Source organism: Phyllostomus discolor, chromosome 2 (genome assembly GCF_004126475.2).
Source record: "Phyllostomus discolor isolate MPI-MPIP mPhyDis1 chromosome 2, mPhyDis1.pri.v3, whole genome shotgun sequence".
Taxonomy (NCBI): domain Eukaryota; kingdom Metazoa; phylum Chordata; class Mammalia; order Chiroptera; family Phyllostomidae; genus Phyllostomus; species Phyllostomus discolor.
The window spans coordinates 173,812,150-173,837,230 of NC_040904.2; the positions used below are offsets into that span (position 1 = coordinate 173,812,150).

At 35.9% G+C, this 25,081-nt stretch overlaps 1 protein-coding gene across 1 annotated transcript in view; it reads right to left on the bottom strand.

Annotated features, from left to right (window-relative positions):
- The window catches only part of LOC114513809 (mucin-19), a 146,802-nt gene that overhangs the window by 93,365 nt on the left and 28,356 nt on the right, over window positions 1-25,081 (bottom strand). Inside the window, exons 18-38 of the mRNA XM_036016724.1 lie at window positions 23,677-23,923; window positions 21,523-21,575; window positions 21,294-21,394; window positions 20,903-21,054; window positions 20,188-20,326; window positions 19,090-19,194; window positions 18,801-18,995; window positions 17,905-18,144; window positions 17,674-17,830; window positions 16,562-16,687; window positions 16,052-16,193; window positions 15,400-15,431; window positions 14,848-14,877; window positions 13,425-13,466; window positions 12,702-12,734; window positions 12,292-12,336; window positions 5,349-5,447; window positions 4,989-5,063; window positions 2,983-3,078; window positions 2,456-2,545; window positions 1,254-1,607 (exon numbers count right to left, since the gene is read on the bottom strand). Of these exons, the coding sequence (XP_035872617.1) occupies window positions 1,254-1,607; window positions 2,456-2,545; window positions 2,983-3,078; window positions 4,989-5,063; window positions 5,349-5,447; window positions 12,292-12,336; window positions 12,702-12,734; window positions 13,425-13,466; window positions 14,848-14,877; window positions 15,400-15,431; window positions 16,052-16,193; window positions 16,562-16,687; window positions 17,674-17,830; window positions 17,905-18,144; window positions 18,801-18,995; window positions 19,090-19,194; window positions 20,188-20,326; window positions 20,903-21,054; window positions 21,294-21,394; window positions 21,523-21,575; window positions 23,677-23,923 (2,553 nt within the window). The remainder of the gene's footprint in view (window positions 1-1,253; window positions 1,608-2,455; window positions 2,546-2,982; window positions 3,079-4,988; window positions 5,064-5,348; window positions 5,448-12,291; window positions 12,337-12,701; window positions 12,735-13,424; window positions 13,467-14,847; window positions 14,878-15,399; window positions 15,432-16,051; window positions 16,194-16,561; window positions 16,688-17,673; window positions 17,831-17,904; window positions 18,145-18,800; window positions 18,996-19,089; window positions 19,195-20,187; window positions 20,327-20,902; window positions 21,055-21,293; window positions 21,395-21,522; window positions 21,576-23,676; window positions 23,924-25,081) is intronic.

Sequence of the window (25,081 nt, forward strand, 5' to 3'; positions counted from 1 at the left end):
CTTCTCCAGTAGATGGGCCTGTGTCCCTGATCCTCCAGCGGATGGTCCACGTGTCCCAGATCCTGCTTGAGTTGACCCAGCTGTGCCTGGAAGTCCAGCAGCTGAACCAGTGGTCCCTGACCCTCCCGGTGTTACTCCAGGGCTTCCTGACACTCCAGCTCCTGGACCACTCGTTCCTGCACCTCCAGCTGATGGTCCAGTGGTCCCTGACTTTTCAGGTGATGATGCAGTGGTTCCTGAACCTCCGGAAGGTGTTCCTGCTGATCCTGCTTCTCCAGTAGATGGGCCTGTGCTCCCTGATCCTCCAGCTGATGGTCCACGTGTCCCAGATCCTGCTTGAGTTGACCCAGCTGTGCCTGGAAGTCCAGCAGCTGAACCAGTGGTCCCTGACCCTCCAGGTGTTACTCCAGGGCTTCCTGACACTCCAGTTCCTGGACCACTCGTTCCTGCACCTCCAGCTGATGGTCCAGTGCTCCCTGACTTTTCAGGTGATGATGCAGTGGTTCCTGAACCTCCGGAAGGTGTTCCTGCTGATCCTGCTTCTCCAGTAGATGGGCCTGTGGTCCCTGATCCTCCAGCTGATGGTCCACGTGTCCCAGATCCTGCTTGAGTTGACCCAGCTGTGCCTGGAAGTCCAGCAGCTGAACCAGTGGTCCCTGACCCTCCAGGTGTTACTCCAGGGCTTCCTGACACTCCAGCTCCTGGACCACTCGTTCCTGCACCTCCAGCTGATGGTCCAGTGCTCCCTGACTTTTCAGGTGATGATGCAGTGGTTCCTGAACCTACGGAAGGTGTTCCTGCTGATCCTGCTTCTCCAGTAGATGGGCCTGTGCTCCCTGATCCTCCAGCGGATGGTCCACGTGTCCCAGATCCTGCTTGAGTTGACCCAGCTGTGCCTGGAAGTCCAGCAGCTGAACCAGTGGTCCCTGACCCTCCAGGTGTTACTCCAGGGCTTCCTGACACTCCAGCTCCTGGACCACTCGTTCCTGCACCTCCAGCTGTTGTTCTAGTGCTCCCTGACTTTTCAGGTGATGATGCAGTGGTTCCTGAACCTCCGGAAGGTGTTCCTGCTGATCCTGCTTCTCCAGTAGATGGGCCTGTCGTCCCTGATCCTCCAGCTGATGGTCCAGTTTTCTCTAATCCTCCAGTTTGTGGTATATTTGCTGATGATGATTCAGATGATGATCCAGTTATCCCTGGCATTCCAGTTCCTTCTTCATTTGTGTTTGATGTATGTCCAGTTGTGTCTGAACCTGCAACAGATGATCTCGTTGTTCCTCTTGATCCAGATGATGATCCTGTGGTGATGGACCCTCCACTTGATGGGACAGTTGTTTCTGCCACTGCAGCTGATGTTGCAGATTTTCCTAATTCTGTAGAAGATGACAGTGTCCCTGTTCCTTCAGCAGATGATTGAATTGTTCCTGATTTCCCAAGTGATGTCCTAGTTGTCCCTGTCATTCCTGCTATTGTTTCCTTAGTCCCAGTTACTTCAGATGGTCGTTCAGTTTTTCTTGATCCTCCAGATGTTGGTCCCAATATTCCTGTCACTCCAGAGGATGGTACTGTTGTAGCATCTGATCCTTCAGCTGATTGTCCAGTTGTCCCTATGAAAATATGTAGTAACCATACAGTGGTTTAGAGGTGTCTTGGTTAACCTAAGAGTGTACACTGCTTTCTTTCAAGACTGTAACTTTCATGCATCTTAATCCCTGTACCAACTCACCTATTTCACACCTTTTAGCTTTCTATGGTGTAAGTTCCTTCTAACTCTTTACTCATTCAACATTTTTTAATATCTTACATGTCATGTAAATTCTCAGCAATATAGAAGTATTACCTCACTTTACCATTAGAACAACACTATGACATGTATGGTATTACTTCCCATTTTATAAAGCAAAAATTAAAAATAGTTTGCATACATTTTCTCAGATATAGCTGTTAAGCAGATAGTTCTCTGATCCCGCTCAGAATTGTAGTAGATGTGAGAGACATGCAGACATGTAAATAACATTACTATCCAACCAAACAAAGAAATTTTCAAACAATTAAGTGTTAAAGCACTAATATAAAGAGAGGTAATATTCAACAGCTGAAGTTTTATTTCTGGCTAGCAATCTGGCTAGCAATATCTGTCTGGAATGATGTCATTTATTTTGAGATTTGACAAAAAGAAGCTAACAGGTATGTGAAACTCTGGGGAATTCTCATTGTAGGTGGTGGGAACAGCCACTGCAAAAGCTATGAGGATGAAATGGGATACATGTGTTAGAGAAACAGACTAGGCCATGAATGTATATGTGTCCTAGGAGGTCATTACAGTCAAACTATGTAGTAGTGAAGCCATGAATATGTGCATTAACTAATAAGTAATAACTTAGTGAAGCTGCTTGTGACTTCCCTAAGATCAGTATGAAGATGCTTCAGACCCCTCATGTCCCCACCTGCCTACCTCCAGAGGCTGTGCCTGGGGCAGTTGAGCCTCCAGTGGTGCCTTCGATCCCAGCTGCTATTGTGAAGGCCTCTGATTCTCCTGAGGCGCCTGACATAGCAGCGAGGAACAGACATTACTTCTAGAGGTGCAGGAGTCTACCTGTCATTCTTCTAATGGGACTGAATCGAGATCTCTTTTTTGAATTTATTTATTTATTTTTAGTGAGGAAAGGAGGGGGAAGAGAGAGAGAGAAACATCAATGTGTGGTTGCCTCTCATGTATCCCCTACTGGGGACCAGGCCTGCAACTCAGGCATGTGCTCTGGAAACAGAACAAGTAACCTTTTGGTTTGCATGCCGGCATTCAATCCACTGAGCCATGCCAGCCAGAGAAGAATTGAGGTTTCTAATACAAAACGAATCTTAAAATGGTGCCTAGGATTTCTGCACCCAGATGACCTAATTTTACACAAATCTTAATCTTTAGCTCAACCTATAAATATTCAGTACCAAGTAATGGGCACGAAGGTGTGCATCCTGACTTGCCTGAATTTCCTGGGCTTGCTGCTCCTGTGCTTGGTTCTCTGGGTGTAGTGTCTTCTTTGGGTTCTATCGCTGGTACAGTAGGGGCCCCTGATCCAGCTGAAAAAAATATATATAGCACTTAAAAAATACCCTAGACATGAATCTACTCATTTAGTTTTACATGAATCCTCTGAGGCAGGTAACGTTATTCTTCCCATTTAACAGTCATGGTGGAGTGACATCTCCTGGTCACTGGGTTGATTGGCAGCACATGCAGAAGCCAAACCCAGGTGGTCTAGCCCCAGAGTTCCTGCTCTAAACTTTGCTTCTCACATGACCTGTGGTAAAGGAGCCTTACTGTAAACATTTCCATCTGCCCTGATCAATGTTTTGGGAAAACACCATAACATAGAGAAATAAAATTATTTAAAATCAAATCATCCAAAACATACGCTTTTATTTAAGAGGTATAAAATCCCTAGGTAAATTTGCTGTTTCTAAAGCCCTGTTCTCTGTTTCAGTCATACTCTCATCATTGACCAGCACAAACAGTTCTGGATGGCATTCACTTCTGGAGAAAACCTACAGCACCCTTATTTAAAACTACTTACTCCCTGATAACAACAACAACAACAGACCAACTTGTCATTGTTACCCAAACAATTTTGATTCAAATTTCAGGAAATGTAAACTAAACCATCATCACCCTGATGTTTCAGTCAGGTTACTGCCATAATTGAAACCAGTTTCTTAATTTGTGGTACTGTTGATTTTCTCATATAACACATTTTTATAAACTATTTTATTCCTTATAGTGTATGACATAAATTTTTGGTCAAGAAATTTGCTAAGAAAAATAAATGTATATAAACAAAATCAGATGATATATTACTTAACAAAATCAGACCCTGATTTTATTAATTAAGGCATAAAGAGAAGTCCCATGCATACTGTAAAGACATGGCTTTTAGTGGTATGCAAAGATATTTTATTAATCCTAACAGCAATCAGAACAACTGTAGGATTTTAAGTAGTGGGGTGACATGACGACAGCTGAGTCCATTCCGTTCTGGTCTGGGGTACTGACTACATTGTAAACTGGGAGGGAAGTGGAGAATGGAAATGTTCTCAGCTTTGATAAGCACCAGTTGCTAAAGGGGCTTGTTAAGTAACACACTGTGCTGGGTTCCACTCTTAAGTGCTTCTGATTGCTCTACAGAGGTGGACCTCGAGAGCTGCATTTCTGAAATGTTCTCAGGACAAGTAGATGCTGTTGGATTGGGAAGCACACTTTGATGACCACTGTGTGAAGGGAAGGGGAGTCGGGTGGACCACTGCCGAGACCCACGGAAAATGTTTAACAGGTGAACACAAGCAGAGCCAATGTGATGCAGAGGAGAAAATGCAAGAGGTACTTACATTCACTACTCCATAAGGGGCAAGGGGGAACTCATCATGTTTGTTTTAATCAAAGTTATCTATGCTTAAGAATGAACAATAATGTTTTATTCATAAAACTAACAATAGTTAAAATTTAGCCAGTGATGCACAAGGGCAAGCGTATCTTCATTTGACTTTTTTGGGGGGTGGGGGAGAGTGGTTAAGATCTATGGTTTATGCATAGATCTTATGCATAGGAGCAGTAGAACAATTACAGAGAAGACTCAGGGTTCTGTGTTCTAATCCTGCTTCTGTCAGCCTTGAAATCTTTTATTTTTCTCTTTTTAATAGCATACATTGATTTTACTACATGGTTTTAATGTGGATTAAGTTACATTATAAATTTGAGCATAATTCTGACATTTTAGTGTACTATATAAATATGTCACTAAAATTTTATTAATATATGAAGACTCACTATTGAATATTTTTGTAAAATGGCCAGGTGACTCGATGCAAACATTGCCCGCCCCCCACCCTGGCATCTAATGCCCTACTCAGGGTACAGTGGCTCTGAGTGGAACAGAGGACAACCTGTGAGAAGCAGCTGTGGGAGAAATAGCATTTGACTCATTTCTTTCTCTCACCATCTCTGAAGCCTGTGTTGCCTGTAATGTTGGTTTTGGCTTCTGTTGTTGCATCTGCTGATGCTCCTGTGGTCCCTGATGAAGGCAAAGGAAAAACAAACGCATGCTAATAACAAGTTCACAGGCACTATCAACGCTCCAGGTAATGGGTCCGTATAATTCTAACAACATGATAAATTTTATGGAATCAAACTGTGAGAAAACCAAAGACTCTAGTCTTGAATTACATGTAAAGAATGCCTACATCTATTGTTACACCTAAGTCAGCTATCTTTATTTTGTAAAGTATCGTACTGTGCATCATTGCCTGAAAGCACATGCTTAGACATGGCTGTGTACTCTGTTTTGAACTTCACATACCTGATACATGCCAAGGACTGGTGAAGAGGGGACCCACTACTTCTGTCGTTCCTGCACTTCCAGCTGTGACAGTGATGGGAAACTGAGTTCCTGTAACACCTGAGAAAAATAGAAAATGAATTCATCTCAAGTAATCTTGAGCTTTGTTACCATGACTAACATAACTAGTCACTCAGTTCCCACTATATAAAATAGGATTGAAAACCCAGTGAATTTTTGCCCAGAATTCCCTATGATATTTTTCTAATTTTGTGTTTGAAGACAGAGTTCATACCCTCAAAAAAATACTGTTAATACATAATAGGATTGTAAGTTCTTTTAACAGCTCTTCTAGCCACAAGAAGGAGTCATGTAGCACCTGGACAACCATTATAGAAATTGCTGAGTCCAGGACCTGTTAGGCTCTTACTAAAACACATAATCAAATCAGCAGATATAATAGGAGCATACAGTGAGTAAGGGTCACAGGATTTACAGCTTTCCCTTTTGCACACCATGGTAACTTATTGATGTATTAAGATGTATTTCAGCCCACAAAGTTGAACAACCACCCCACCACAGTCTTGCTGAAACCAGACTAGAGGACAACTGGAAGATGAGAATTAAACTGCTGACCAAATCTAGGACCCATCAGCAAGTCGCATGACCCCAAGCCCCTTACTTGTGATTACTCATGACTTTTGCTCAATAAAACTTCTCTTCTGTAAGCCATAGGCAACTTGGGACTTCAAGCTCTAGCTTCCCCTTCTCCTGGGTGGTGTCATTTCAATAAAACAGCTTATCTTCACTGCAAAACCCAGTGTCGGTTCTCAGTGACTTGCTGCACACAGGTGAGTGTGAACTCTCTTTTGGCTAGTTTGATTACACTTTTCTCTAGGTTTTGGTTTAGTCCTTGCAAACTTTTTTAAACAAAGCCATGCTCTTTGTATCAATAATTGGGTCACATTAAGTCTCTGTGCTTTTGTTTTGACATGGTTACTCTAAAAAAAAAATGGAACTTAATTATATTGTCAACCAGGACTGGTTGTAACAAGGGTAAAATACTATCATAGAGGAACTAATTGCTACTTTTATACTTAAAACACGTAAAAGAACATAATGTATCATTAGATATATATTTTCTTTTATCCTATGGTCTTTTTAAACATTTTAAGCTTGATGTCATTTAGTACTGCTATAGATACTGTACTACTTAATAATATGGAAAAAATAAAACTGGAAATCATATTATAGCCAATAAATATAAATTGGCCAAAAACTAGTTAAATTCATTTTTAAAATTTTAAAAACCAATGGAAATAAAACAGTATGCTACTTGTTTTAAATATTTTTCAAAAGACAATTTTTCATATAATTTTGCCTTAAAAACCCAGAGTTACTAATAATTTATACTATTATCTATTTTTAACATATAAAACCAGGAACTAATATACTAACCTGTTGTCAAAGATTCAGTGGGTAGACTTAAAGTTGTTTCTGATAAGAAAATGAGAAATGATATGAATTTTCTAACCTCAAGGGAAAATATAGAAAGACTATTCCTTTGTTAGTTAGTAGTTGGCAGTTTGCAATATATTTAGTGTTGAGAATAATAACTTATTTTATTTTTAAATAGTGGCATTATAATATGCTTTCCAATGTATGTGTGTGTAAAATACACACATACATATGTGCTGAATTCTGCTAAATACAGAGGGAATGGAATAAATATACAGGAGTGGGCAAAAGTAGGCTTATAGTTGCGAGTATTTGAAACACAGAGTTTATTCTTGTTTTATTTATTTATTTATTTATTTATTATTGTATTATTCATTATTATTAGTATTAACCTCCTTTGCTTACCCCTGTATATTAACAGTGACAAAGTTACATAATTCTTTGTTAAGCAGAGACTGATTTTGCAGTTTGTTTCTTTGACTTCACTCTACTTCTGGTTATCTGAGCCTCCAATATTTTCCTGTAAAGCAGCATTTCTATAAAGCAGTCTATAAGAGTTTGGGGTGAGAAAGGGAGAAACTTATAATTATTCTACCTATACAGAATTGGAGTCACAAAAGGGAACTTATTTAATGAAGATCACTGGTACTCAGTGACAAAACTTGGACTAAAATCTAAGTCACCTAGTACCTAGGACTGTGATGCATAAAGCTTTTTATGTAGTGGTGCCTCTATGTATGATGTACCATCTCTTGCAGTTTTTGTTTTTTTATTGCCCACTTACAATATGAATAGTAATATTATAAATTAGACTGGAATTATAGAATATATTAAATACATAATAAAATATCATATCTCCTCTGGTTACTTCACAAAATCTTAATTAGTTTGAGGGAAGGTTTATGTGTAAATTGTCAAAATTAGTGGCAAGCTTTAATTATGAAGAATTTTTAGATCCATATCAAGCAGACTCCAATTCAGATCTTGATATCTGTTCTCACTAATGAACACAAAATCAAACATTTGAATTAAAATGTCTTGATGATCTGGATGCAAGGATAGGATAGAAAGACTACTACTTTATGGTCCACAAAGGCTTTCAAGGCTTCAAATTTTAGTGCAGATTCCACTTCCCGGGACAAATTTAACCTCCAAGGATTTCCAATGCTCCCAATTTGAGCTCTTTCAAATTGAAAACATTACACTTAATTAAAAGCAGTATCATCACATGGACTAAAATAAAATCTTTTCCAGAATTTCCACACCTGAATATGCTCCTATTAACACGGAGTTATGGGGAACACAGTAGTACACCATAAATGGTAGAGAACAAACAAGAAATATTTTTAGCATATGAATGAGAAAACATATTTATAGACCTTCCCACGTAATTGGTGTAGTTAACATGGCAACATGCTCCAAAGTGGATTTCAAGGTCTCATCTTTTATTAGGGCCATAAGAGTTAACTAAACTAGTCACAGATTAAAGTACACACCAGTCAGGCTACTCTAACAATGCTCCCTTTTTCAAAAGACATAAGTCTGAAATTGTTGACAGAACACAGTAAGGATAACCCTTTACTTATAGGAATATCTAAGAATACACTTTTCTTCCTAGTTCAATTGCTGAAGTTGATAAAGCCTTACTCTTCTCAGTTTTGACATCCATAACTATTACAATTTCAATTGCTTTTTCCATTACTAGCAAATGAGCATCCATGATAATGTACTTGATGCTCTGCATTACTTTGTGTCTGTCATTGTCCTTGTCACCAGGCATAAACAGTAAAGGAAAGAGAGGCCTTTACCAAAATACTGACAGCTCTGTGCATTGTGAGATAGTCATCCACCCTAAACATTTTCAAAGTGGCTGTGTTCATTTATTTTTATCTCATGACAAACTTAATAAATATAATTTATTTTATTATTTTAATCTTATTTATTTTTCACCTCATGATAAACTTATTGCCATATTTTGCCATATATAATGTGCTCCCATGTATTCTGTGTACCCACATTTTTAGCCCAAACTTTCAGGAAAACAATCTTTCATTTTAATTTTTTAATTCAATTATTTATTTATTTATTTATATTTAGATACTTGTTTTTTATTATAAAGGAATTTTAGCATTTATTTTTGAACATTTTATGATACAAGAACTTTTATATAATGAATAATTACAAACACAAGATCAGGTAAATGTATTTCAGGTACTGCCCAAATATAATGCACATTCTTATTTTTCCCTCAAACATTTGGGCAAAAAACTGTGAATTATACATGGTGAAATATGGTAATTAAAATAAAATCTTGCAATTGATTTTCCAGTAACTACTAAGTTTTTCTTATTCCTCTGAGAACCATTTTAATTTTATAGAAAAATTATTTTTCCATTTTCCTTCAATGCACTCTTTTTTTTAATATAAATGTCTGAAAGATAAGCTTAAGGAATATCCATAAGATTTTCCCTAATAAACAATAAATTCAGCACTGCAGAGTTTACAGTTTTGTAAAATATCTTATTTCTGGGAAAAAATCAAAATCTATAAACTTTTTATTAATTCAGGATGCAGCATGCTTCTGATTAATTACTGAAAAATATGAAATGTTTCTGCTAAAATTTAAATTCACATATATAATGAATTATTCTTTATGAAATGTTACTAGTAATAAAATTACTGAGTATTACTATGTATTACACTAAGCTGCACAATAACAGTTACTCTTCTCTAAAGTCCTATAATGTAGATATTTCATTTTTCCCACTTCAGATGATAAAACTAATGTTGAGGGACTTAAGCTAGGGTCATATAGCTAGTAAGTAGAAGTAAAGGGATTCAGATTCTTAAGTTTTTGCTTTAACTTCCCTCTATACTCAGCTGGCTGTCTATAATAGCCTGATGTAATTATTGTCTTTCTATGATTGGTACTATTTTAGAATAAGCATATCATACAAAAAAGAAAATTTAAAAAATCTATATAACCTATAGTTATATCATTTTGAAGTTTAAATTCTTGAGAAAAAATGAGTTTTAAGATATCAAATTGTTATGTAACAGAAACCTACTTTTTAATTCTGAGTCAGTATACCATATAATCAATGACTTTTAATTAGTTTTAATACAAGCTTACTGAATACATTATAAATTATAACACAATTTTCACTTTGAAATTAGAATCTGTAATGATATGCTACTTCAATAATGCATTTAAGTTAAATCCAACTTTATTCTCTTTCTTAAACATCAAAAGACAGAAGCATTAGAGTGGAATATAGAAAAGATGTCCCGACTTTTAATCCTCTCTCTGCTTCTTATTAACAAGTGACTTGGACACATAACTTAACCTCTTTGTGTTTTAATTTCCTCCTTTGTTAACTGGGGAAAATAATTGGACCCACTTCATAAAATTTTCTGTCTGAAATGTGATAATATGTGTCACAAACTAAGAACTGTGCTCAGTAAATGTTAGTTCTGTGTCAAGATCAGTAGATGCAAATAGGAAAAAACATAATTACATATTTTCTATTTTTTCTTTTTTTTGGAGATCAAAAGTTGTTTTTTTTAAGATTTTATTTATTTATTTTTAGAGAGGGAAGGGAGGGAGAAAGAGAGAAAGAGGGAAACATCAATGTGCGGTTGCTGGGAGTCATGGCATGCAACCCAGGCATGTACCCTAACTGGTAATCGAACCTGTGACACTTTGGTTCTCAGGCTGAGCTCAATCCACTGAGCTATGCCAGCCAGGGCCCATATTTTTTCTAAAAAATAATATTCAATTGGAATTGTTGGCTAGGCATCTCTCATAGTATTTGAACCCATTGAAACATTTATTGCATAGGAAAGAAAACGAATATATAGAGCATGAAAAAAAAGCTGAAGTTTTGTATATTGATTTTCTTATGCTTTTAAAGTTTTCTGTAATGTTTTTCTGAATTTGTAAAAAGTGCACTTTACTCCTACACTATTTACCTCAATGACATGTGCAACAATAAAATTCTACCTCAACTTCTACCCATGCTGCTCCAGTGTAAAGTCAAATAAATCATCAATCCTCTTTTGAGCACTTAGTTATTTCTCCTGTCTGGCAGTAATGCCTTTGATCCATCTGAGAAAAGTTGGCTAGCTTTTATTTATTTATTTATTTATTTATTTATTCATTCATTCATTCATTCATTCATTCATTCTGGGAGACAGGTTTCATTAGTATCCTTAAAAATTTTAAGTATAGTTAGTACACAATAGTATATTAGTTATATTATTTTCAGGTGTTCAATATACCGATTCAACGTTTTTATACTTTACAATGTGAGATCACCTCACTAATTCTAGTCATCATTTTTCACCACACAAACTTATCACAAAATGTTACTGACTATATTGCTCTTCACCTTTTTCTCCAATTTCTTCATCCCCTTCCCTCTTGTAGCCATCCCTTTGGTCTCTTTTCTGTTTGTTTTGGTTTTGTTTGTTCATTTGTTTTGTTACTTATAGGCCCCACATATCAGTGAAACCATATATTTGTCTTTCTCAGTCTGAGTTATTTCACTTAGCATAATACCCTCTAGGTCCATTTGTGTTGTCACAAATGGCAAGATTTCATTCTTTTTCACTGCTGTGTAAGATTCCATTGTATACGTAGGCCACATCTTCTTCATCCATTCATCTATCGATGAACACCTAGATTGCTTCCATATCCTGGTTTTTATAAATAGTGATGCAGTGAACATCAGGGTGTGTATATCTTTTTGATTTAGTGTTTTTGTTTTCTTCAGATAAGTACCCAGTAATAGAATTACTGGATCATATAGTAGATCTATTTTTAGTTTTCTAAGGAATCTCCATACTGTTAAATTTATGGAAAGGAATTTAAGATAACTTTCTTAATCCTTTCAAGTTTTGGTAAAACAAACAAACCACTGACCAGTGGAAAGTACTTAATTCAGTGAAGTATTTAATCTAGTATTTGATCAAAAGTACTTTACCCTCCTGTACCGCCCCCCTCCATGAAGTAGAAGCTGCCCCCCTCCAAGTCTCAAACAACTCTGATTTCTCTCTAACTCCATACCAGTAAATTTCTTGTTCTTCTAGTCTTTGTTATCCTAGAAAAAGTATTTAAAGCTAACTACTATATAGATTGGGACTAGGTGTAATAGGGAATACAACAATGGCAATCTGTGGTCTGTGATGTATAGGATGCTAACTAGACTTACTGTAGTGATCATTTCTCAATATATACAAATACCAAATCATTGTTGTGTATCTGAAACTAATATAATGTCATCTGTCAATTATACTTCCATAAAAATATCATGGATTTAAATATATATACACACACACATACTGGACAGAAAAAAGAATAGGAGAAAGTGAAAGTGTTCAGCTGGGGGAAGATAAGGCCCTAAATATAGCAAATTGAGTATGTTAATTGTAATTAGTTGAAATAAAATAATTTTAATACATGTAAAAAACTTTGTCATTCTATAGGCCTTCTTAATTCACTTACCTATTGTTTCACTGCTTGATGTTGTACTCCCTGAAATGGAAGACACTGAATTAAAGAAAAAATTGAAAAGATTAAGTTTTGTGTAGAGGAGAAATTGTATAGCTGAGAATATCTATGGTTATACATAACATGGATCAAAATAAATGTTTCACAAAAATTTGATTATATTGGTGAATGGATGTTAAAATATGAAATTAAAATTTCAAAACCTATGGAACAGAAATAAAGGGTCAAAAAGACATTTTGTATGACATTTTTTCTAAAGTCTTCCTCTAAGACATTCATAAAAATAAAACAAAGGAAAATGTACTTCCCCTAAGTATGCCACTGTAAAGGTAAGTTACAGCAAAGGGAAGTTTTGAATTTTTTAATGTCCCCTTGATTAACTTGTGGTCAGATATTTGGCTTACCTGTGCCTGAGCTACTGGTTACCAGTGGGATTGCTATACAAAGGAGACAAATATTTGGATATGTATGTTAAAATGGTATCGAAGGATATGTTTACATAACTCTAGAATGCAAACTGATGACTATATATAACAGTTAAACTCATTTATCAGATATTCATACATTTTAATATACTTTTGTACCCTACTGGTAACTACTTTAGTTGCAAACCATGCAATTAAATTTAAAATTCTTTGATGTTAGTTAAAAATAAGTTATAACTTAATTTCAAAGAGTTTAACATAGAATTTTCTTCAGTAACCGCTTTCTCCAAATTAGTAGTATGTGGAGTATTCTTTTTAGGACACATAACCTTCAAATAGAGAAGATTTTTACTCATTACAAGTTAGATGTAAGTCCAAGGGCGACAACGGGGGGAACAGGGGAAGCATCAAGGACATGTATAAGGAACCCATGGACAAAGACAGTGGGGGCAGGTGGTGGTGGGGACCGAATGTGGGAGATGGGGGAGGGGAGGGCAGGGAAGAGCAATGGGAAAAATGAGGACAACTGTAACTGAACAACAATTAATAAAAAGTCAATATAAAAACTAAAGAAAGCAAAATAAAAAAATTAATAAATCAATAGAGGATGACACATTTGAAAATAGGGCCAAAATGTCTGAATAGGTGATTCAGTTTGCTGCTAATTCAGAAGCCAAAACACAAATAAGCATTTATTTTTACCTGTTTCGTTGCTTAATATGGAGGTAGCTGTTGTAGTTGAAACTGTTTAGAGAAGACAATATTTATGGAAATAAGTTACTTGAATACTTTTTGCTAGGAAATTTAGTTGAAGAAACCAGTGGCCATTAATCAAACAAAAATTTTGTGAAATGATGTGCACAGGTTAAGTGACAAAACAATCTTTCATTTAAATCAAAAGAAGTCTGTATCTTTATTGCATGTCTACCAAAAATAACTAATCATTTTCAGTTAGTACCACTTAACCAAAATCTCACAGGAACTTTATAAGCTCTATATATTGGCCAAGAAATAAGGCTCAGAATCTTGATATGTAATACTTTAGCTTTAAGTATGTGACCAATAACTAAAATTTAAATAACACTTTACAGATGATCACATGACTTTAAGTACATTATCAAAACCTAAGGTTTCTAACTTACCGTGCTATCTCTAAAAAATCAGCCAACAGGAGACAAACCCCACCCCTTGAATCACATGAGACAGGAACCATGTTCTGCAGCCACTCTAAGTGTGTCGGAGCGCCAGGAAGTGAGAAGTCCCCAGACTACAGTGAAACTGCATTCAGCCCACCACTCTCCTGAATGGACATAACTAAAATGCCCTTACAGCTTACAGAAAATACATACATTAAGAAATTATATGACCTTCTCTGGGTAAAAAAAAAAAAGAAAGAAAAAAATTGTGAAAATTAAAATGATTACAACTTCAACTAATATTTCCCAGTATGCCAGGTAGAAAAATAGTTCTTACATAAACAAGCTTGGGACATGGTCCATATACTGTACCCCAACTGGAGGATGCCTGATACACAGTAGCAAGTAAAACACCCTGAGAAACTTGACGTGAATATACCCATTCAGTTCTATTTAAGATAGTCTTTACAAAACTCAGATGTGTTCTATAGAACACTAATTCGTCCGCATATTAATATGTGATGTAGGAAAGCAAAAATTCTGTGTTCAAACAAGTTGGAGTATTTATGGATTAAATAAAATTTAACAGTTTTCTTTAAAAAAAAGGAATTAACTTTTTATTTCTATGTTTTCAAATGATCTCCCAGTGTAATCATGATTTTAAAATATGTACTTCTTGGAAGACCAATTTACTTCTTTGTCATTCCATTTATTCCAATTATTATCTAAGTGTCAAGATTTGGATCATGATATTTAGCTAATCAGTATACAATACCTATTTTATGTTCTAATCATATTCCTAACTTTATCACAGGAGTATAATGAAATATCTTGATATACTTTCTAGTAACTGTTCATTTTAATCTGAAAGGTTTGTATTAGCAGATTTACAGCATACCTTTTACTAGCACAGACTCACGTGATTCTATAAAAAATTATCCATGAAAAAATAAAAGAAATGCATATTTAAAACATAATGATGATTTTACCTGTAGATGTTGAATTTGGAGACGGAGTTCCTGAAATAATCATAAATTACTATCATTAATGCAAAAACTTGAAAATAATTAATCTAAAGTTGCCTATTAATTATTTGTCTCTTTTTTATGTTATTAACACAAAAAGTAGTTCATATATTCTCCTGAAGCTCATTGAATTTATTTTTGAGATGTGTTGCTCAGCAATTCTTCCACTATTTAATTCTACATATATTAACCCTTGCCTTCCACTCCACCCCTTTATTAAACTGTTTTGGCTGATGTCTCACCCCTTTAATTCCCAGAACCTACAAATAGGCAGGGGCACACATGCAGCAGGAAAACTGCCCGCATGCCAGTCTCTGCAATGCCTTTGCAGCACTGGATTTGAAGTGACTCAGTATCAATGAATACACTGGCACGGGACAGTCACAGTTCACGGAGGGGCAGTCTAAAGCACCAAGTACCCACTTCTCTGTTGTTGCTGGCCTGGGATGCTGAAAAGATACCAGACCCTTTACCTCACCTTTGCTAAATCAATTAGAGTAAAATGCAATGACTCACCACTACACACCAACTCTCCTGCGATGCAATAGCTGGAAGTTAAATTTAAAAAAAAGAAGAAGAAATGAGCTGAAACTTTAACTCCTAGTGACATTCATCTCCCTAATTTAAAACAACAAATTGTCTAACACCAAAAATCATACCAGAACCAAATAAGAGAACAGTCAATAGTTCCCCAAAAGCATGCTATTGATTCAAATTGCTTGTGGTTTTTTCACATACTATTATTTCTAATGATTTCACTGAGGAGTTCTTGGGATGTAAGGGAACATTTTGCAGTCAGTCTCTGAAGTTCGTTCTCACTCCCTAAGTTCTGAACATGATGTTACATGATGGCTGTGCTGGTCTAGTGTGGGCGGCACCTCTTTGCTTCCATGTCACTGTCTGAATGGCTCTAAACACGCTCCCGCATTTATAGAACTCAAACTTCCTTTTCACTTAAAACTACATAGTGACATTTCATCTTGTCTTCTGCATTATCCAGTATAAAATATATCAAAGCATTTGCTGATATGTGGGTTTACTGAAAATGCAAAATAACTAACTAACCTGATATAATACTAAACCTAAAGCTGACTTTGTCATTTAGAAATAAGTCAAAAATTATATACATATGCTGTCTATTATTTTAGAAAGTCAGCAGAGAACGCACCAGGTTCTCCCACAGTTGTCTTGGATCACTCCACCCGCTGGTATGACGTCGTTGTAGAAGCAGCTGCACTCAGATAAACTGACGCATTTCATAGTGTTCTCATCCAGATAAGGAGCACTGTCTGGGCACTTAGCATAACAGCCTGTGGGTAAAATTGACCTGCCGTTAGTTCATCTCTACTTACTGAAACTGATTATATATTTGCAAAGTTACCTAAGTGATTTCATGAACTAAAGTTGATAATAGCAAAATGGCACCACATTCTTAAGAATGACAATGGGCAACGAGATTGCAGCACTGCGTCTCCTCTCTCTCTCTTTCTCTCATTAAACAGATAATTTATGTCTAGAGAAAATGGCCCCAGTGTGGAAATATTAATGTCATTATAAGGACAACTATTTGTTAAATTACAAAAAGACCCTGAATTGTCAGGAACTAATAACAATTTCCAGTTTTAAAATATCAATATAATTTGCAGTATTTCATGAATATTATTAAAATTTGTCTTACCTTCTAAAAGTGCAGAAAATTTCTGACCAATAACTCGATCTTTGCATGTTTTTGCTGTCACTGTCCCACAAGGTTCGTAGTGCCAGCTGCATTCTCCAGGAGCATTGTAATAATCGCAGTAGACGGCTGTAATGGGATTATATCAGATTACTTCCTTTCATTATGTAATAATTTTCACCTTTCAATTCCCAAAGAATTTTTAAAAGGGATTTTGAATAATATTAACAACAAGCAGAACTAAAGTATATCATTCTGTCTTACTGACTTCCTTTGGATTTATTTCAATTGCTATATAAGCCAACAATAACTCACAAAAAAAGAAGGGGAAAGCATATAAAATCAAAATAGAACTTTCTTTGAAATCTCACATGCATGTTGGCTTGAGGTGGAAAAATAACCATCAATTTTCCCATTTTGAGATAGTTTCGGTCATAGTCTAGATTTATGGTTTTAATGTTTAAACTTAAATTAGAAAAATAAATCTCTGAGGAAATTTGTCTTTTTAAAATATGTAAATAGCAGTACCAAAGTGAAGCAACTAAAGATTTCAATATATTATAATGCTGAGCATAATAAGCTGAGTAAGATGAGGATTCAATTTTAACATTGCTCATTTGTCGTCCCTTCTCATAATACCTTCCTTTAAAAGGAAGAGTTGACTGATTTCTATTAAAGTTACCACTTTCCATATATATCAAGATTCAATTTACATTTATTTTACAGTTCATCTTGGCTAGGGCTCTATAGAAGTTTTCAAAATAATGAGTGAGTACTTCAACCAAAAGTGATATAAAGTTCTTAAGGATGTATGACTATAGCAAGTTAAGTAAACATTCTATTGTTCATCTGAGTTTTAATGAGATATACTCCATCAGTATCAATTTCTCTCCTGTGAACAAAAAAACTTTTGCAACTACAACAAAATTTAACATTGTATGCCAGGTGCTATGTTTTTAAAAGTAAGTATTTTCTCCATTATAACCTATTTGGGTTTTTAAGCCTTTCTAAATACAAGAAGACATATTCCATAGAAAATGAGAGGAAGACTGTTTATCTAACAAAATGATTCTATCTAATTACATTGTCAAGAACGATTTATGGAATTCACTTACGACAAAGATCCGGTTTTCTCCATGTGACACAGACCCCAACAGCACTACATGCCTCTGCATACATAGCCACAGCCGTGCAGAATCCCAAGTACTTCCCCTCCATGTCACATGCACAGGCTTCTTCGATACATGCATCGTAGTAAGCACTGGGGTCCACCTAAGCAGAGGACAGAGCGTGAGTTTTGGGGAACAGACCATGTGTGTGGGTTGTCGCTCTGGGAGTTGTGCTACCTTGTTATGGCAGTCTCTGAAAGTGTTGTCCCGGATGATCTCACACTTCCGCACAGCCCAGGCTTTGCAGTATGGGTTTGAGTCACATGGGAAAGTTTGAGCTACAGTGTCTGAACATTCTTGAGTAGTTTTCCAACTGTTTCCAAACTCCAGTGCTCCAGTGGCTACTGAAGAGTGCCGTGTTGTGAAATCATCTTTGAGGTCACCATTACTATTTCCACAAAGACCACACACTTTGCCCTATGCAGGTGAGAAAAGAAAACTAATAAGTAAGTTGTCAAGGACATAGATATGTAAATGTATATAGGGAGATGAGGTCAGAAAGTTAAAAGTGAGCAGTACTAGGAACATACATGGAGATAGATAGATAAATAATGATTACATATATTATCATCAATCTATTTTAAATTTCAAATTTTGAAAGGAAACCATAACCCATAGATAAGATTCTGCTCTCATTTAATCCAAGACATCCTATATCATAAAATGATCTAGTATCAACTAAGGTAAATACCTTAAGAACTAAAAAAAATAATTATATTCACTAGCTTCAAATTATATATGAGTATACTCTTAAGTTCTTAGAATATTTGCTCTCAGGAATACAGCTAATTCTATATATGTACCAATTACCTCAAAATGAATTATGTAATAATCTCAAATAATTAAATATGGTTAAACTAGAATGTCTCAGGTTTACTGCATTTATTTTTCACCAGATTCTATAATCTTTAATTATATTTCATATTGCTTGCAAAGGCTGGATAGATGTGGAAGGCTTGTTCTATAATGGAGACCCAGCATTCTCCCACTTTCTACCTATGCATATGTCTATGATTCTCAGTAACAGACATGCTTTTGCTTCCCAATTAATTACTTATTAGAGATGTACGTACATTCCACTGAGGATCCAATATAACAGACACTCTTGTGTTTTTGTCCCAAATCACGGTTACTCCAAAGACAAATTTCAGAATCAAGTACAGGCCGACAGTATGTACAGAGTATGCATTTCCATTGAGTTCACATTCCCTACTTTCTGTAGTTTTGACTGCTGTTACTTTACCATCATGCAAGATGACATTCTGATCCTGTAAATTAAAAGGTATATTTACAAGTTCATCAGTTTTATTTGGCTACTCATTGCCCGAGAGAAGGAGTAACTAAAGAGAAGCAGCACTGTACCTGAAAGGCAATGATGATTTTTCTTGAGCAGGTGAGCCCATCTTCACAGCATGGGACACTTTCAGTTAAAATACGGAATGTGCCATTTTCATGACCACAGTAATCCTATAAAAATTAAATTATGATAAGTTTGTTAATATCAGGGATATGGAACTCAATTACAATATTTGTATTAATTATTTCCTAGTCAAGTGACATCTTCAACTGAATAAATAACTATATGCTGGTAGTTTGTTATTTAATTTCCAAAAGACAATGGCAGCCTTGGATGAGTCCAAACTGGTTAACTCGCTTTGACTCAGGCATTTCCCAGTGCTTCCACACAGGTCTAGAATTATACCATAGATATGCAAGTATTTATATTACATAAGTTTATAATCATAAATGTATTTCTGGGCACTATAAATAGCTAAGGGTCAATTTTTTCTCAGTGATTTATAGAAAACTTAATATTCAATCAAAGACTACTGCATCAATATAAAACAATCCAAATTTCACCCATTTGGTGTTATTGAGGAAGAAGCTTATTTGTATATAACAAACTCTGAAATCAGATAGATCAGGTTTGAATATGGCATCGTCTACTTAGTAATTTGCATAGTTTATTCTCACTAACCTCTATTTCTTCACCTGAATCATAGAAATACTATCATGAGCCTTTTAGTATTATAATGATTAAATGAATAAAATATATGTTTGCTTGGCAAAGAAGCACTCATAAAATGCCATTACCATTATTGATAGTGCTGTTCTTGAAATAATAATATCTAATATTTATTAAGCACTTAGTATGTATGCCAATATTTTTCCTAATTTGGTTTCAAGTTGGGGCTTTGTCCACCCTTGTTTTATAAATAAGGAAACTGAGACACAGAAGGGCTAAGGAATGTGCACAAAGCCACACATCTGAAAAATGGTCAAGCCAGGATTCACATCCAGGTCGACTGTCTTGAGAGTCAGCATTACTTTGTGTTACATTTTACTGCCTTTGAGAAACATATAAGGGGTTTTAAAAAAACACTTTGAGAATAAAATTCTCCAGAGTTCATGTACAATAAATAAGAAATACAGAAAAACTAGGTAAAACACTTTAATTACCTCAACAAATGAATACTGGCAGAGGCCATCAAAGCTGTAAGTTTTTCTATCAAAAGTTTGAACATGACCTTCCCCATAGATGTGGCAGGTAGTTTGACATTCATTTTGTGTACAGTTCCAAGATCCTTTTATGCAAGTACTAAAAGAAAGCAAAAGTGGAGCCTGGTAATTATATTATTCCAAGATTTATATACTCGTGCTGATTTTGTAAAAAAGCATAACAGCCCTGGCCAGTGTGGCAGTGGTTGGAGTATCATCCCATAAACAAAAACAGTCACGGATTTGATTCTCAGCCAGAGCACACGCCTAGGTTGCAGATTCCATCCCTGTTGGGGTGCATGCAAGAGGCAACCAATCTATGTTTCTCTCTCACATTGATGTTTCTCTCCCTCTCTCTCTCCTTCCCTCTCTCTAAAATCAATAAGCATGTCTTTGGGTGAGGAGAAAATAAAATTAAAATTAATTTTTTTATTTAAAAAGCACAAAAAAGTCATATTGATTTAAATTTTGCAGTTTTCTTCATTACATTTTATGATGTTCATCATATATAATGTTATAAAAGTTTCTGTTTAAAGAAACAGCATTTTTCCTAAATATATTTGACCATTATTTTTTCAAATATCCCAAAGCATGACTTCTTTCCCATGAAAATAAGAGCAGACTGTACACTTTCAAATGCCCAAAACAAATAAAATAGTCATCCTTTATTATGTACCATTCGTTGCAGCCTACTGAGGTGACACTTCCTTGGTCATAGTCTCGTCCACCAAAGGAGCATGGGCAGTCATCAGGAAAGACACATTGCCCTTTAGAATTTCGAACCATTCCTTCCGGACAATAGCACCCACGTTTGCAAGACAAATTCTCCTTCAGGAATAAATACAACATATACAACATAAGGCACTGTTCTAAGCACATCCCCTTACCCACATTAATGTGCAGTACATAAATATACCAAGTATGCACTTAGTGTCAACACTGGCCAAGTCAAAATAACACATGATTAATGTGACCTCATTAGTTTTCATTGGTGGTTCAGTTACTTCTACCATGAAACCGCAAAAAAAAAGTTTTAAAGAACTAAACTATGATGTCATGTTACTTACATCAAAATTAGGTATGTTCCGAGTGCTACATGTACGGTCAACTCTTCTCTTTGCCTTAGGATCACTGCAGCCAACATACTCGGCCCCTCCAGAGCAATTCTCTGCAGGATAAAGGAAGTTGTTAACCAAGGGCCTCTTGGACTGGTTTTTGTTTATTTGTTTATTTGCTTATTTGTTTGTTTTAACCAAAGTAGGTATTTTAAACCTTCACTGTGATTTTGACACTTACGTTGGATTAAATCAATGGGAGTCTGACAAAGAATAATTCCATCCTCACAGACACTGAAAATTAAAACAAAATGATATATTTACTTTTTAATTTATTTATTTATTGTTTGCACTGTTATAGATATTCCCATCCACTTGCCTTTGCCCATGTCCACCCACATCTCCCCTCACTCCCCATTCCTCCTGGCCATCACCACACTGTTGTCTGTGTCTGTGGGTTATCCACATATGTTCTTCAGCTAATCTCTTCACCTTGAACATCAAATTTCAATGACAACATCTTAATACACTGTTATAGCAACTTTAACCCCTAATTCATGAACCCCCTGTTTTATCACAAATAGTGTATGAATGAGACAAAGTCCCCAGAAGATGCGAATGTACCGAATTACAAGAGAAAGCCTCATATGTAGTATGAGAATGTATCAACAAGGTTTTATGGGCATCAAAGAAAGCTTCATAGAAGAGATGGTTGGATCTTGATGGATGAGTAAGATTCAACAGATACTGCTGACAAGATAGATGCAAAGCTGTGGTGCAGGAAAGAACAAGGCATGTTCTAGTAATTTCTTTGGATAGCAGGTAGGATGCATGATAGGGGGAAGTGGTAAAAGAGAGTTGGTTCAGATTTCCAATTATCTTAAATAACATTCAAGTTTGTTTCTATTCTTCTATTCTATTCTATTCTGTCACCAATAAAGCTTCTGTGTGGCTGCGTGAAACAATCTGAATTTAGGTTAGATGTTCTAGCACTAGTGCAGGGAACATGAGCCAGAGACAGAGGTACAGGGCAAAGAACAACAAAGTTAGCTCTCATAGTAGTGCCAGGGAGAGTTCATGGGAGCCTGAAATAGGGTACTGCTGAAGAAAATCATAATTTGGTGATAGCCGAAGTTTCATTAAAAAGGTAATCTGCTAATTTGCCACCATCTAGAGAGAAAGTATTGTTATCAAACTTCAACCAAATGATATGTGTGCTTTGATGGAAAAAAATGTTATTTAGCCCTGGTTGGGTGGCTCAGTTGGTTGAGGTATCATCCCATACACCAAAAGGTTGAGGGTTTGATCCCTGGTCAGGGCACATACATGAGGCAACTGATCTTTCTCTTTCACATTAATGTTTCTCTCTCTCTCTCCCCTGCTCTTCCTCTCTCTCTAAAATCAATAAAAATACCCTCAGTTAAGGATTTAAAAAAAGTGTTATCTATGCTTTACTTTTAAATGGCCAAGAAATATCATTATTGCTAAATGAATGTTTCATGGAGGTAAAGAACATGGAGAAGGTGCATCCAAACCATTTTGGAATGGCTACTTCATTTTGCAGTTATGTTGTTAAGAACTGCTATGTTGTTCTTTGGAATTAGACATGTGGATAAATCACTTTGCAGAAAGCACAACCTCCATAGCCATGACTAAATAACAATTCTTCAACCCCTTCTATTGCCCAGGAACTAAGTTTAAGTTACTGAGCATGGCCTGGCCATTGTCTACTTTTCCAGCCCAATCCTATGCAGCAATAACCTATGTGTGCAATACCTTGTCAAGCGTTTTCTACATTAGTGCATTCTGTTTACTCTACTAGAAATCACTCTTTACAGCAGAATTTTATCTGGAAAACATCCATCCCTTCGGAAAACTCAAATGCTGGTCTTCTCTGAGAAGTTTTCCCATCTCCTCAGGTAGCAGCTGGTCCTTCCTACTCCCATGTTATAATATACAAACCTCCTCACAATAGGCAGCACCCTGCTTACTTTGTGAGTCCAAGATAATGTTCCCTCATCTTTGCACTCCTGCACTCATCACGAGGCCTGGCACATGGTACATATTTATTTAATAAGCTTTGTGGAATGATGAATGTTGAGAGACAACTAGAAAGCATTGTCTGAATAGGAAATTATTTTGCATTGTTTGTATGCAGGAGCTGCTAAAATATTCTTCTACTGGTATTTAAAACCAAACAAGAGGATACATCAGTTATAGCCATGATGCAGTGAAAACTCCTGGTCAAAGGGGATGATAACCAATCTTAGTAAGAAATATAAAATAGAGGATATGACAGGTCTAAAGAAGGCATCAAATTAGCAAAAGACTATTTCTCTGAAAAGAATAGTCCCCGGATGCAAGGCTGTAACAAACATATGTGTCGTCTCCATACCATTTATTGTCTTCAATATGGATGAGTTTGCCTGGTTTCAAGACCTTGTTGTTTATGTAGCAGTCACACTGAGATCTGGAAACACAGTTTCCCTCACTATCCTGGTACATCCCATCAGGGCAAGCACATCCATCCACTGGAACATCTTCTATATCGCAGCTTCTGTCCCTTTCTGACAATGATCGGCAAGAACTATTGCAGGCTTTTACATTGTACTTGAAAACTAGGCCACTTGGACAAGAGTAATCTGTTGGTATAGGGACAAAAAAAAAAAGCAAGTATGTATATATCTCCAGAAAAAGTAGCAACTTTACTTCAACTTGATATTTATAGATATTATAGTAAATTATTCATAATTGAAATTTTAGTGAAGAAAAAAATGCCTGTCTATTTTTGTTTCATGTTTTTCCATCAATATTGAGTCCCTAGTATATCTTTACACAGCCTGTTGGGGATTATAGGAATATAGGGGAATATGGGGTTTATAGCCCATCAGTAAGACTGATAATACACCTCTCTCAAGCAGATTATATTCCTGGGGGGAGGACATGTGTTACCTGCTATAAGAAGCGAGACAGAAGTCTCTTAAGTGTGTACAACTGGGGACCTGCACACAGTGAAGAGGAGGGACAGCATGAAGGCAGCCAAGAGAAATGGAATTCTGTGCCTGGGAAACAGCCTAAGTTAGAAGAGAGGGAAATTCTCTTAAAGAGCAAGTAAAAGAATAGATGCTGTAAACCCAGAGACAGAGTCAGCAGTTGGAACTCACAGCACCTTCTTACTGAGTTTGGTCTTTTAGAGCCTTGTCAAGCCACTGCCTTGGTATAAACTGAGTCTCACACAATTAGGTTAGCTTTATTTGATTTTACTTTAAAGATTACACTGATTTCTCAGTAGAAAATGAACTAAAGGGAACCAACTAAGAGAGATATTAAAGGAGATTATTAAAGTCACTCAGGAGAAAAAATAATGGTTTCTTGAATTAGGTTGATGGCAATGAAGATAAAGAGATATTAATGGATTTTAGAGAAATTTGGGAGGTTAAACTTAACAGAACTTACTGATTGACTGGATCCGGCCTATGAAGTATTAAGTTTGATCTATAAGGGATGTTTTTCTGCAAAGTATTATTTTTGTAAATCAAGTATTTTCTAAAGTTGTATTCAAATTGTGTAATACATATTTTAAAACAAAATTGTATGATCATTGAGTCTCTAGTTTCCTGATTGATTTTTACTTGGTTTTTAATAAACAAGTTATTAATATATCTAATATTTAGAAATGCAGTAAAAGTAGAACATTATTTAAATTTCACTATACAATAATTGAACAGAAACATATGTTTATACATAAATATATATGTATACATATATATTCTGATCTTATTAAATATTAACATATTATA